Source organism: Maylandia zebra, unplaced genomic scaffold, assembly GCF_041146795.1.
Source record: "Maylandia zebra isolate NMK-2024a unplaced genomic scaffold, Mzebra_GT3a scaffold03, whole genome shotgun sequence".
In the NCBI taxonomy this organism is placed as follows: Eukaryota; Metazoa; Chordata; class Actinopteri; order Cichliformes; family Cichlidae; genus Maylandia; species Maylandia zebra.
The window spans coordinates 3,343,100-3,358,320 of record NW_027490033.1 but is presented as its reverse complement, the minus strand read 5'-3'; the positions used below and the strand labels follow the sequence as shown (position 1 = coordinate 3,358,320).

Sequence of the window (15,221 nt, the reverse complement as noted above, 5' to 3'; positions counted from 1 at the left end):
TTTAAAATACTCTTGTTAGAAATGTTCGACTTTAATGTGAAACATTCAGAGTTTTTTCTCTTGTTGTGTTTGTTTGAAGCTGCTTCCTGTTGGCTTCAGCTGTTTGGAGTTTCCATTTTCTAAACTTCTACATTCTGAACCTTCTTCAGCTCTGAACAGATGATGAAACACTGAATGATTTCAAGCACTTTGTCTAATAAACTTACATCTTTCATTCTCTATACAGATTGGAGCACTGTGATTTGTCAGAGATCAGCTGTGATTATCTGGAAGCAGTGCTGAAGCTCAACCCTTCGTATCCCAGAGTGGTGGACCTGAGCTACCACAAGCTTCAGGATTCAGGAGTGAAGCAGCTGTGTGTTCTTCTGGAGAATCCACAACATCAAATTGAAACTCTGAGGTCAGTCTCCACGTTTTAGTTGTGCTGACACTGTCGATCTGTGGAACTAAAACCTTTATACAGGAAGTCTGGTTCAGCTCTTTGTAGACCTTCTAATCTCTGATGCTCTGAGTCTTACTCAGTAGATGATGCAGAGTTGTGAAGCCGATGTGGGTGAGGACACTCGCCCAGCTCTAACTACTTTGACGTCCAGGCGGCTTCCCTGCTTGTCCTGATACAAACAAACCTGAGTAACCTTGCAGATCTCATCAGTCACACCTGTTATGGCAGCTCTCCTCTAGATTGTAGTTCTTGTTAACCTGGGATGGTTTTAGAAGCCTGGACCACAGACTGCAAGGGAAGATATTACTGGGAAAGGCCAAAGCAACCTATTAGACCCATTAAACACTAACATAGATGAATACTCAGATTTAAACCTTTATTGTTTCACAAAGGGTTAAAAAGGGAACGTCCACAGTTTAGACTGCAGCAGATTTTATTAAAGCAGTTTGACAGGAGCAAAGCAAAAACACAAAGAATAAGTGTTTCACATATTAATACATATAACATAATAATAAAAGAAAAGCAAAATAATGATACAAAAGAATGAAAAAGTTGTCCAGAGCAGCAGGATGTCTGAGGTCTGCAGAAACACAAAAACACAGCAGCTAAAAATAGTTGTTGAAAGAAAACGAGGTGGGAGCTGCTGATTCCTGAGCTTTGATACTGGATTAGCTTCAGTAGTTATTCCCATCACTGCTGTAGGAGCTACATTTAGTCACAGCTGATTGTCTCCTTTGACCAATCAGAAGACTACTGTTGTAAAAACAAGCAGACAAAGAACCAATGAGAGTGAAGAACAGGATAAAGAGCTCGTGTGATGGAGGCAAAGCAATAATCAGCAGACTGTAGCAGTTTCTATCTGGATGAAAGTAGAAGGAGCTCAGCGGAGCTCAGTCCCATATCTTTGTTTAGAAACAACATCAGTGATTTCCTGCTGCTCGAGATGATTCCAGCAGCTCTCATTACAGCAGCTGATGAGAGAAACAGCTGATGGCTCACAGCTCGTGCACTGTTGGATCTCCAGATGTTCACGTGGCTGAAGTCTGTGAAGAAACTGTGGTCCACGTAGTTCACACGGCCTCAGATTGGACCGAGCTCCCTGGATCACTGCAGCATCCTCAGCTGGTACATGGACGTCTCTGTTCCTCAGTCTTGGAGCCCCTGCAGGTCCGTCCACACCACCAGGGTCTTCTCACTCACCTTTCCTTTGTCCTCGTCCTTCATCGGCCGTGCTGTGTCTTTGTTCCTGCGGTGTTGTTCCCACGATGCAGCGCTGATGTTCCCTCCTTGAATGCACAACAAGTACGGTGCTGGTCTTTCTCGGGTGGAGCAGAGACAGATTGAAGTCTTTCAGGCTTTAGTGCCGACTTCCCTGACAGAGGCTGGACTCCATGGTCTGCACAGGAGGCTTCTACACTGTGTGGAGGTGACTCCTGGACTCGAAGACAGGCTGCAGGTACATGTGTGATGAAGAGGAGCTACAGCAGTGTGATGGAGCTGCAGGTGTGAAGGAAGTCCTGCTGTCCTGTCCCACCCTCATCTTTGCTTCCTCTGTCTTCTCTGGACTTGTCCTCCTGTTTCAGAAACAGCACTGCTTCATGCCGAGGGTGGACGGGAGCGTTGGCTCTGATTCTTTTACCGTCCACCACAAGGAGACACTGATGCTGACCTCCTGATTCATCTGCATGTGTTCTGCTTCACACTGCTCACCTCCACCAAAGACTTCACAAACATCTTCTTTCTTTGAGTCCAGTTTGTCCCACAAACACTTCCAAATCTCCTCCTCTGAGATTCTGCAGCTTCTTGCAGTGTGACTCAGCTGACTTCTGACAGACCACAGACTGGCACAGCATCCACATGTGTCTCCTTTCAAACAGGCACTTGATGTTTCCTCCCACATCATTCTGGCCTCTCAGTCTCCTTTGTTCTCCAGCTCTGTAGCTCCAGCTGGTGAAGCTTCAGTTTTCCATGTTGGTAACAGTAAACTACAGCCTCTGCTGTCAGCTGGGTAACTAAACAGAGCTGCAGCACGTCTCTGCGGTGGTGCTACATCCAGCCTGCAGACGGCCGTCTACATGTTGTAGTGGTTTACAGTCACCAGGGGGCGCTGTCCCAGCCATGCAGGCAGTGGGCTGCTCTGCTTGTGCTGTTGTTGGTGAAGCTGAAGTGAAAGTGATAGGTTTGTAGTTTGAACCTATCCACTGGAACGTTAAGGACAATCTGCTACGCAGCAAAAAGCAAGACACAAGGCACCAAAGTTCTCTGGTTTACTCATGCATGAGGGAGACCTGGCTGGAGCCAAGCGTCGTTCCACCACTTGACCACCATCAGACTCTCAGCCAGGCTCCCCATAGCACTCCTTTTATTGTGGTTACATGAATATGCATAGGGTCATTAACATATAGCATCTCACATAGGTATACATGTGAACAAAGAATACTGTGTGTGTGTGTGTGTGTGTGTGTGTGTGTGTGTGTGTGTGGGGTACTGCTGATCAAAGGGTCATATAACATCCTTGGTCAGGAAGAGGGTAGACCCCCCTTCACCCTAGATGGTTCACCCTAGATAACATGGTGAGGAAGTCCAGCAGTTCATCTAAACAAAAAGCACTTAGACTAGAACAGACGTAGCTACGTTAATCCTGCCATAAAACAATAAGAGAAGGTACGACCTCTCTCGTGCTCCCAGGATGTGGGTGTGCATTCCAGTGTGGAATACACACCAAGCCCCTGCAGCCTGCTAAAGATCACACATCCTATCACTACACAATTGATTATACACCTCTAAGAATATATGGTTAAATATTTCCTAATACAAATAGAATAGAATAGAATTCAACTTTATTGTCATTGCACATGCACAGGTACAGGGCAACGAAATGCAGTTTGCATCCATCCAGAAGTGCTTTAGTGATATAGATATATTACAATATATATTAGCAATAATATAGATATGTGAGTATATTACAGAAATGGGTCTATTATGGTATGTTATAATGTACACGGTATGAAGTATGTTGTGAATATTCTATAACTATAAGTATGTACAGGCTGTAGTGAGTACAAGCTATGTACAGGATATGAACAGGATATAAATATGAAAAACTATACAGAATATGAAATAAATAACTTTACAGAATCTGGGATATACAGCTATACAGAAATGGGAACTATGCAAGTTGTAAACAGTTGTAGGATTAAAGATTATCGAATGTACAGAATGATTATTTACACAGAGCTATACAGTAGTGCAGTTAAGATAAGTGAGGGTGTAGATAGTTTCTACAGAGGCTATATAAAGTGCTAGTGGTTGTGAGTGGTGGTTCAGTCCATGTTATTATTGTGTTTGAGGGTACAGTTGTCCATTGTGGGTGTGTGTATGTTCAGTCCATGAGTTTAACGTGGGTCAGATGTCAGGAGGCAGAGTTCAGGAGTCTGACAGCTGTGGGGAAGAAGCTGTTCCGGTACCTGGTGGTCTTAGTCCGGAGGCTCCTGTAGCGCCTCCCAGAGGGCAGGAGGGTGAAGAGTCCATGTGATGGGTGACTGGGGTCTTTGATGATTTTCCCAGCCCTTTTCAGACACCGCTTCCTGTAGATGTCTTTTATGGCAGGAAGTGGTGCTCCGGCGATGCGCTGGGCAGTTTTCACGACCCTCTGCAACGCCTTCCGGTCCGAGGCAGAGCAGTTCCCGTACCAGACTGTTATACAGTTGGTCAGGATGCTCTCGATGGTGCAGCGATAGAAGTTCACCAGGATGTCTGAGGACAGGTGGTTCTTCCTCAGAGTCCTCAAGAAGAAGAGGCGCTGGTGAGCCTTCTTGACCAGCTTGGAGCAGTTGGTCGTCCAGGTGAGATCCTCGGAGATGTGGACTCCCAGGAACTTGAAGCTGCTCACACGCTCCACAGCCGTCCCCTTAATGTGGATGGGTGGATGTGGGTCAGCATTCCTCCTGTAGTCCACGATGAGCTCCTTGGTCTTCTCGGTGTTAAGCAGCAGGTTGTTTCTGTCGCACCACTCAGCCAGACGATCCACCTCCTCCCTGTAGGCGGCCTCATCGTTGTCACTGATGAGGCCAATCACCGTGGTGTCATCTGCAAACTTAATGATGGTGTTGGAACCATCAGCAGGTCTGCAGTCGTGGGTGAAGAGGGAGTAGAGGAAAGGGCTCATCACACAGCCTTGTGGTACACCGGTGTTCATTGTGATGGTAGATGAGCAGCGGTTATCCAGCCGGACATGTTGGGGGCGGTTGGTCAGGAAGTCCAGTAACCATTTGCAGATGAGGGAACTGATGCCCAGGTCTGTCAGTTTCCTGATGAGTTGTGAGGGGTGGATTGTATTGAATGCTGAACTGAAGTCTATAAACAGCATTCTGGCGTAGGTGTTGTTGTTGTCCAGGTGTGAGAGGACAGAGTGCATTGCGATGGAGACTGCATCCTCTGTGCTCCTGTTCCGGCGGTATGCGAATTGGTGGGGGTCCAGGATGGGGGGGAGACAGGATTTGAAGTGTGCTAGGACCAGCTGCTCTAAGCACTTAGTGATGATGGGGGTGAGTGCTACTGGGCGGTAATCATTGAGGCAAGATGGGTTGGAGTTTTTGGGTATCGGGACGATGGAGGTGGATTTGAAGCAGGCCGGTACCACAGCGTGGGCCAAGGACAGATTGAATATGTCTGTGAGCACTCCTGCAAGCTCCCCAGAACACGCTCTGAGAACACGCCCGGGGATGCCATCAGGGCCTGCAGCCTTGTGGACATTGATCCTGCTCAGCACCGCTCCTACATCGGTGGGGGAGAGAGTCATAGGTTGGTGGTCTGGCGTCATGTCTGCTTTGGTTGTGGTTGTGGGGTTCCCTCGCTCAAAACGAGCATAAAAGTTGTTGAGCTCGTTGAGGAAGGAGACATCAGAGGATGCGGGGGAGGGTTTGGTGGTCCTGTAGTCTGTGATGGTCTGGAGTCCTTGCCACATGCGTCGGGGGTTGGAGTTGGAGAAGTGTTCTTCTACCTTCTTTTTGTAATGGTGTTTGGCTTTTTTGATGCCCTTCTTTAGAATGACAATAATAAAATCTAAACCCATCATCACCACCCTGTATTGTCATTTTTTAAGGCTATACGGCATATATATATCTTCAGCTCTACACCACTTGTCAACATTTTCAGTGCAGGCTTCATTTCATACACACATATTAGCCTTAGCATCCATGTCACTCTGCTGCAACAGTATGAAATTGGTAAAGGTGTTAGCAATCATTTTATTCACCATCGATCTTACACATGGCAAAATGCAACCTGTAAACAAGCAAACCAAAGCCAATAATGTAAGAATGGGAGTCAAAAACTTTAGAAACATATTCCACCATGGTCCAGATGTCAACCAGGCTATCCAGCCTTGTGACGTGTCTCCTCCTGATGTGTGGTCCGCCACATATTTCTGCAGAGCAGTTAAGTTCTGCAGTGCCTCATAGATGTCTCCTCCAGTCGTATATCCATCCGGAATAAACGTACAACATGTCTCTCCAATCAGCTTACACACTCCTCCTTGTGATGCTGTTATCAAGTCTAGGGTCAGCCTGTTCTGCAGTACCATCGTTCTGATGGCCTTTTGCTCCTCCGCTAAGGCTGTTCCCAGAGTCTTAGTGAGATTAATGTGTCGCAGTAAGGCATATCGGTTGATCTCCACATGATCCCGCACCTCTGCAACTCCGATGTTTGGGATCAAACTTTGGAAGAATTTAGCTCCTCCACTCCAAATGCGGAATTCTCGTGGCACTCCAGTGTCTACTGTCACTCCAAAAGAGTTAGGTGAGGCTATATTCACCTCACGCTTCCGTCGGTTGCTAGGGTGATGTTCAACTCTGTCCATGAAGAAGACATGATCCGATAACTTCACCACGGCACACAATCCTCCCCATCCCTCAGGGAGTGATAGATAGGCTTTATGTCCACACAAGAAATACCAATCAGCCAAAACTCTTGTTCCTTTACTGCTCGGCACCATCCTTGCACATCCTGTCCACTTTTGACTCTTTGCTTTTACTGGTATCCTGTAAGCCCGGTTGGACTTGCATTCAGTCCTCCTTAATGTCAAGTTCTCAGCTCACTTTGCACTGGTCAAGCATTTCATACACCTGCTCTCATTCTCTGGAGGGCAGTAGGTGTATATGTATCCACATAAACGAAGCGGCAGCTCCCCCACTGACAGTGATCCATTGTTCATCACACACAACGGCAGTTGAGCTGTATTCAGCTTGTTCAGCAATATTATGTCTGGCAGTGGGTCTGACACTTGAGGCCAGGCCAATAAGTCAGTTTGCTCAGAACAATTCACATCTATAAGTGGCGACTTACTCCAGGTGATGTTCAGAGGTGTACTATAGTTGGCCTGGGACCAGAGGACTCTGTTGCCAGGATGAGTTGCTAAGCCCAACAGACACCAACTCCTGTCCTCTGGTATGCTGTACGGCCACAGTCCAGATGTATATGCGGATAACGGCATATGAGCACACACATAGCAGTCCGTCCTATTGTTCGAGTGAGCAGTTGTATTCATAAACTGCCACCAAAAGTTTGTAGAATAGCCATGAGGGTATTGGGTGTGGTTTCCTTGGACATACAGGGTCTCCACAGCTGACCATGATGACATCAAAGCCATTACACCCAGCAGGGTAGACAACACTTTACCAGCCATTCTGATGAGTACCTGTGGCTCAGTTGGTTTCTTCACCGGATTGAGACGAAGGGCCCTAGAGGCTTTCCCCCCCTTTGTACCCGGTCTTCCTGCCACTTACTCCGAGCTGGCCTGGATGTGTGTCACCTTTTTGCAGTGGCTTTGGTGTATCCAGGTGGGTCGTTCTGCAATCTTCACAGCAGTTGGTGTTGTCAGCAGAGCCTGGTATGGTCCGTCCCACCGTGGCTTCGACCAGCACTTCCTCTTTATGACCTTTATCAGTACCCAGTCCCCTGGCTTCAGACGTTCTTCCTGTACAGAAACAGAATCATCTGGCAGATTATTTGCACTCATGACTTCTTTGCTTTTCAGCATTTTAATCATCCAGTCTGCTAGTGTGTTTTCTTCTTCTGCTTTATCATTATCATTACAAAACACTGGAACTCTAAATGGCCTGCCATATATTATTTCAAAAGGCGTTAGGCCATTATCAGTTGGCGTGATTCTCATATACATTTTCACTAGCTCAATGCAGTCTACCCATGTTCTGCCTGTTTCCTCCATTGTTTTCCTGAGTCTCAGCTTTACTGTGCCATTAGTCCTTTCAACCAGCCCTGCACTTTGTGGGTGATATGAGCAATGGTTTTTCAGCGTTATCCCCAGATGTTGTGACATTTTCTCAATTACTTCATTCACAAAATGAGGACCATTGTCACTGTAAATAGTCTGGGGGATCCCATGCTCTGGGATCACATTTTTGCATATCACTTTAGCCACTGAAATAGCATCTGCTTTCTTAGTGGGGACAACTTCTACCCACTTTGAGAACGGGCACACAATCACCAGGCAGTACCTGTAGGTGTTACAGTTAGACAACTCAATGAAATCCATATGGATTACTTCAAATGGGTAGCTGGGTCTGGGAAACTTTCCTCTCCTAGGTCTGAGGTTTCCCTGAGCATTATGTTTACAACATATTAAACATGCTTTACAAAAATGTTTTGAATAAGCATTGAATCCCAGTGTGAAAAACTGCCGTTCGACTGCTGCCACCATCCCAGCTGTCGAGACATGGCAGAGCCCGTGGCTCAAACTTGCAGCAGTCCTATATAGGTTCTTAGGCAATATAGGTTTATCACAAAGATAGTAGACATCACCTCGCAGGCTTGCTCCTTTAGTGAGCCACAGCTGCTTCTCAGCTGGAGGTGAGTGTGACTGCATGTCTGCTAACACATCATGTGTGATGGGCGTAGTTTGCTCCTGTGACGCCAGAACATGAACCCCATGTGTTCCAAGGGCCGCTTCCTTTGCAATTTTATCTGCAAAGGCGTTGCCTAGTACAATGGGGTCAGTGCCACGTGTGTGTGCTGCACATTTACAAACCGCAACTTTACTAGGCAGTAAGACTGCTTTCAACAGGGCCTGCAACAATGTCGCATGCTCCACAGGTTTACCTGTTGATGTTGTCATGCCTCGTCTTGACCACTGAGCGGCAAAGAAATGAAGTGTAGCATATGCATACTGACTGTCAGTATATATAGTCACTGCCTCCTGTCTCTTCTGCGCCTGTTCTAACCACAATTTAGCGGACGCCACTTGTAACTCTCTCTCCTGTTTCAATTTCCCTGTCGCACAAGCTGCTTTCACTGTCAACTGGTCTACTAACATTTGACATTGTCCTACAACCAATTTACCTTCAAAATCATATTTCTTGCGCCAATGTCCTAAATACTTTGCGCTACCGGGAGCGAATTTCACCATAAACTTCTCGTCACCCTCTGACACACTCTTGGTTGCTTGGGAACCCATAATAACAACAACAGCTGCCGACGTCACAGACCACGTGTTCTGCTCCGCACACACTCACACAACAACAACAACAACAAAAAATATCCTCACACACAAACAACAAAAATTAGGCCTATTGTCTCAACGCAGTCTCACACAGTGACTGCGTGCTTTGTCGCACACAGTGGCAAAGACTTACATAGCAGTGATCACGCGCTTTATCGCACACAGTGATAAAGACTTTCAACGCAACCTCACACAGTGGATGCGCGCTTTGCTGCACACAGCGGCAAAGAATAGTCGCACACAGTGACTACACGCTTTATCGCACACAGTGATAAAGACTTTACAACTCAGCCTCACACAGTGGCTTAGATTTTTCACATACCTACTTGGTGTTGCTTATTGCGAGTAGCATCAGTCCCGAATCCCGTCAATCGTCATCCATCGAGGAGAAAAAACAGACGGCTAATCCACCGGCTCGATGACGAATTCTCACGCCTCGGGACTTTGCTGCAGGACCTCTATAAGTCCTGGCTGACGTCAGTCTGTCGGCGTGTCTCTTTTCCCCTCGGTGAATGTCGACTCCAGGGATCCGGCTCTCGAAGGACCAATTAATGATAGGTTTGTAGTTTGAACCTATCCACTGGAACGTTAAGGACAATCTGCTACGCAGCAAAAAGCAAGACACAAGGCACCAAAGTTCTCTGGTTTACTCATGCATGAGGGAGACCTGGCTGGAGCCAAGCGTCGTTCCACCACTTGACCACCATCAGACTCTCAGCCAGGCTCCCCATAGCACTCCTTTTATTGTGGTTACATGAATATGCATAGGGTCATTAACATATAGCATCTCACATAGGTATACATGTGAACAAAGAATACTGTGTGTGTGTGTGTGTGTGTGTGTGTGTGTGTGTGTGTGTGTATGTGTGTGTGTGTGTGTGTGTGGTACTGCTGATCAAAGGGTCATATAACATCCTTGGTCAGGAAGAGGGTAGACCCCCCTTCACCCTAGATGGTTCACCCTAGATAACATGGTGAGGAAGTCCAGCAGTTCATCTAAACAAAAAGCACTTAGACTAGAACAGACGTAGCTACGTTAATCCTGCCATAAAACAATAAGAGAAGGTACGACCTCTCTCGTGCTCCCAGGATGTGGGTGTGCATTCTAGTGTGGAATACACACCAAGCCCCTGCAGCCTGCTAAAGATCACACATCCTATCACTACACAATTGATTATACACCTCTAAGAATATATGGTTAAATATTTCCTAATACAAATGACAATAATAAAATCTAAACCCATCAGAAAGCGAGAGTTAAAACACTGAACAGTGTCCACTGAGCTTCTTATGCTATTCTCATGCTCAAAGAAGTTTAACAGGAAGGACGACTCGTCCATCAGGCGTCCAGCTGTCCGTGACCGTGTCCACAGCAGAGTGTGACCGAGGCTTCATGCTAACACGCACACATGAAGCTAATACCACCACGAGTAGCTGCTCAGTGGATTTGGAGGACAAATGTCTGCAGCTTCTCACAGGCAGTATGCAGAATGTGGATCTCCACAAAGACTGTGGAGAGCTCGTCCCACACTCTAAATCCAAACTTGTCTGCACAAAACTTCTCACACGTTCCCGTCACAAGTGTCTTCTAAGTGAAGCTACCAGGTTCAGGTCCAGCTTGTTCATCTGGAGCTGCAGGAGATGATCCATCCTCACAAAGCAACACAGCAGATATGCAAACACACAACACAACCAAAGGATTCTCTATGCATGTCTGTGGCTGATGCTGCTGGAACGAAGCTGTTTGAAACCTTGTTGTTCTGCACTTTGGGACCAGAAGAGGAAACTGAAGCTCTGTGCAGAGGGTCCAATGGAAGCAGCCAAGCGCTGTAAGTGTCTGCTGTACAGGGATGCTGGTTCAGCTGTGGCTCAGTTTCACAGTGTGACTCAATAAAAGCAGCAGGAAATCAAAGCTTGATGCTTTCATCAGTGTGGAAATAAGAAAGTTTCCTGTGACAGACGCTGGAGCTCTTTCACTCTCAGCTTCACAGTTTCAGCTTCAAACTTCTTCCAACATGTTTCTAACACGGCCACATTCCACCTTAATGGAGCTGATATCTTGTGCATCAGCACATTTTCTAAAGGCAGCGATCACATCTTTAGTTTTGGATGTTTAACTGCAGATTGTTTATGTGTTTATAGCACATTAATTACAGCAGCAGCGTTGACCACAGTGCTGTACAAGAATCCAAGATAACTATTAAAATAACTCCTAATATTAATATCACACATCAAATATCAAATAACTCTCATGCTGTATTAAAAGCCAGTGAATACAAATGTGTTTTAAGAGCAGATTTACAGAGACTGACAGCAGGAGCTGGGGCTGTTCGATAGAACGATGTATATATGATGACCATATGAAAACGTCTATCGTTTCATATCACGCTCTTTGTTTCCTGCTTATGTGTTTGTGTTTTCCAGATAAACCTTTCAAAATAAATCTGAAGATCCTGTTGAGAGTTTTCAAAATAAACACAATACATTACTGCGGTCGCTCGTTTATCGAGTTACGTTCTAAAAATAAGTCTCAGAATGAAGTAGCAGCTTTATGTTTTACAATTATTATAGAAGTTTTAAGGCAGTTAAACCCTCACTGCACACTTTCTACACTTTTCTCAGACAGGCATGAACATTTTCACACTTTTCTCTCTTGTTTAAACAAAGTTCAAACCTTCATAGAAAAATAAGTTCATTATTAAAGAGTGAAATCAAAGTGTTTCTGAAATGTGTCAAATCAGCCTTTGCTGGCATTAAATGAGCTTCTGTGTGAGGAGCACTCGTCCATGGCCTGGGCTCCTCGCTGTCAGGTAAAGTTTCATAAAGCTTTTGAGTTTTTCTGCAGATAATGTTGGTGTCCAGCACGATGTTCTTTTTCCTGCGGTCACTGAGCCACAAAGCCAAAGCTGACTCCATCTTTACGATGTTCTTGTTGTGGACAGTTACAACCTTTTTGCCTCCTTGTTGAAACTATGATGGTCAGCATCTTCCTCTGCCTTTGGCTGCTACCACAGGTGCAAAACGTCTCGTCATCATTGTTGTTTGTTGGGACAAAACGTACAAACATACAGTGCAGCACTGCAGAGTCACACTGCTGTAAATTTGAACACATTCTGTACTGTACAGGAGACACGGCACGAGATTGGCTGACGATGGTCTACAGCCAATCAGGACGCAGAACACAATGCGCTGTAAAAAACAAAAACATGCAAAATTGCACAAAAAAGATCAGCGAAACAGCGAGGCCGCCAAAGGTGAACTGTGTTACAGCGAGGGACCAGCGTATATGTGGTTGTTGGGACGATAAATGTCTTTGAGCTTGTGTCAGAAGACGAGCTGCAGCTTTCTGGACCAGCTGCAGTCTTGCCAGGCAGGTCCCACTAACTCCAACATATAAGGAGTTACAATAATCCAGCTGGGACGTCATGAAAACGTGGATAGCCCGTTCAAGGGTTTTAAAAGATAGAAATGATCTCACCTTAGATAAAAGCCTCAGTTTGAAGAAAGACCGCTGTACAACTGAGCTCAGCTGTTTTTCAAATTGCCGTCAAATATAAGCCCCAAATGTAATAATGCGATTTAATAAAAGAGCTGAACCAGTCTAATAGAGCGCCCTTGATGCCGCCATGCTCCAATGGTGAGGTCAAGATGCTGTGGTCAAGGCAGCGGTCAGATCCAAAAGCACAGCGGAGTCTCCTGATCAGTGGCTGATAAAAGATCATTAAGAACTTTTCAAAGTGCAGTTTCAGTGCTGTGAAGAGCTTTAAAACCAGACTGAAACCTTTACAACAGATTGCAGCTGAACAAATATAATCTTTTACAAAATCTTCGACAGGAAGGGAAGCTTTGAAATAGGCCTGAAGTTTGAGCGGACAGAGGATCCAGATCAGGTTTTTAGTACAGGCTGTACAACAGCATGTTTAAAACAGGCTGTACAACACCTGAACTAAGACTGCTGTTAAAAATCGCTAAGATGTCGGAACCAACAACCTTTAAAATCTTTTTAAACACGTGTTGGAACAACTTCATTTGGACAAGATGATGTCTTTATAGCATCACATCGTTCCTCCACCTGATCAAACCACACAGGCTCAAACTGATCAAAAACAGCTGAGCAGGTGAATATTTTAGCCCCGGTGCGATCTCGGGCGAGAGTATCGATGATGGCCAAAGGGCAGCGTCCAGCTCTACGGCCGCTGAAGAGCAGACTCAACAGACGCGCGTGATGTGGATCCTACTGCTCTAAAACTGGAGCTTCTTCAATCCATTAAAGAGGACATTAGTACGCTGTTAAAAGAAGAAGTCAGAAATGCATTGAAAGAAGATTTTGACAATATAAGGGCTGACGTGCAAGGACTGAGAAATGAGATCGCTAACAGCATGGCGGCGACGTGCAGCGAAGTTGATGGAGTAAAGGTTACAGTGAAAGAAGCTGAGGATGGGCTGTCAATGTGGAGCGATGAGGTGACCACCCTGCAGTCTACAGTAGAGAGTATGAAGGAGGAGCTGTCTGACCTGAAGGATAAATGTGATTAGGGCAGGAAGCGGAGAGCTAACATCCACATCATAGGGATCCCAGAGGGCCTGGACTCGAGCTCCTCCACGGCCGTATCCGTGCTACTACGTGAAGTGCTGGGTATGGATAAAGACGTTATTGTCGACCGCTCACACAGGAGCCCTATCCTGAGAAAGCCAGCTGGTAACCCGCACGCCGTCATTGCCGAGCGTCACTACTACCAGGATTGTGTGGCTACGCCGTGCCAGGGCCCAAGCCCCACTTGAGTTTAACGGACAACCTATTGCAATATTACGACTGGGCGATATGACCCAAAGTTCATATCTCGATATTCTTTAGCTGGATGGCGATATACGATATATATCTCGATATTTTTAAAGCCAGAAAGTTCGAACAAAAAGAGAGTTCTTAGTCAAAGCTGTGTCCCAAATCTCACACAGGCACATTTATTAACATACAGCGTAGATGTACATGAAACAATTACTCAGAAATAAATGATCAGCATTTATTAAATAATAATGCTCCATAAATAAAAGAAAACTGTTGTTTTTGTGCATAACAAAAAGCTCACAATCGTGCAGTCAAAATGTAAACAGACGCTGAGCATAATAACAAGCAGCTGCTCTGTTCCCAGGTTCTACTGCGTGACTGACAGCCTGGAGTTTGAAACCCTCTTTGTAACCGTGTCTCTTACAGGTGCCATTTATGGTCCTTATACACACTCAATACAGTAATATTACGTTGAAGCAGAGTACGTATCACTCCGCGAGGCTCCTCGTAGCTGTAATGCTCCAACAATCCATCAAGCGGTGCGGCCTCGTAGCTGAGCAAAGTCGTACCAAAACATCTTTTGAAAGGTTTCTGAGCGCCGTGTAGCACATAAAATCGGTTCGAGGTCAGTAAGCACAACCAGAATTCATCCATAAGGCGCACTGTCGATTTATGAGAAAATTACAGGATTTTAAGTGCAGAAAATATAGTTTATGGTTTTCATTTGATCTTAGCAAATATCTACGCCTCTAATTGGGACGATCACAGATTTTTCACTAATGTCTTTGCGCGGCTCCCCAATATGTCATCACACAATATCATCTTTGAGGGAGACCTAAACTGCTCATTATCTGCTATGGACCACAGTTCACACAAAAGTACACTTAGTCCAAAGTCAGCATGCGTCATTCAGAGCTTTCTTGTTAATTGTGGGCTGGCTGATGTATGGAGATTTCATAATCCTGCTTCACGTCAATACTCTTTTTTTCTAATGTCCATAAAACATATATTTGTATAGAAAAACGTCTCCCTTTAGTTACAGAATGTGATTATAAGACTCTGGTGATTTCTCCTCTTGCTTTTTCAATGTGTATTCCTGATGCCTGCTCCAACTATCAGCCATGGAGATTCAACTCAGTGTTGTTAGCAGATGAAGAGTTTGTCAGTTACAAAAGGTCTCAAAGAGATTTTTTTTCTATCAATCAGACCCCAGAGATGACATCATCAGTCATTTGGGAATCTCTAAAAGCATCTGAGAGGCCAAATAATTTCATTTTGTGCCAAACAAAGTGCAACACTGAAAGAACATCATCCATAAATATTGAGTAATAACTGGACTCTCATACAGCGAGACTCAAATGCCTTTAAACATCAGCTTATCCTGCTGATCCAAGTCCAACACTGAGTTTGTAAAAACATGTTTGTCAATCATTTTGTTTGGTTTCTGAGGAAAATGATTCAATAAGTTGCTGCTA

General features: G+C 45.3%; 1 protein-coding gene across 1 annotated transcript in view; it reads left to right on the top strand.

Annotated features, from left to right (window-relative positions):
• Positions 1–15,221, top strand: part of LOC112432436 (protein NLRC3) — a 3,307,575-nt gene that overhangs the window by 23,121 nt on the left and 3,269,233 nt on the right. Inside the window, exon 6 of the mRNA XM_076881152.1 lies at positions 227–400. Within this exon, the coding sequence (XP_076737267.1) occupies positions 227–400 (174 nt within the window). The remainder of the gene's footprint in view (positions 1–226; positions 401–15,221) is intronic.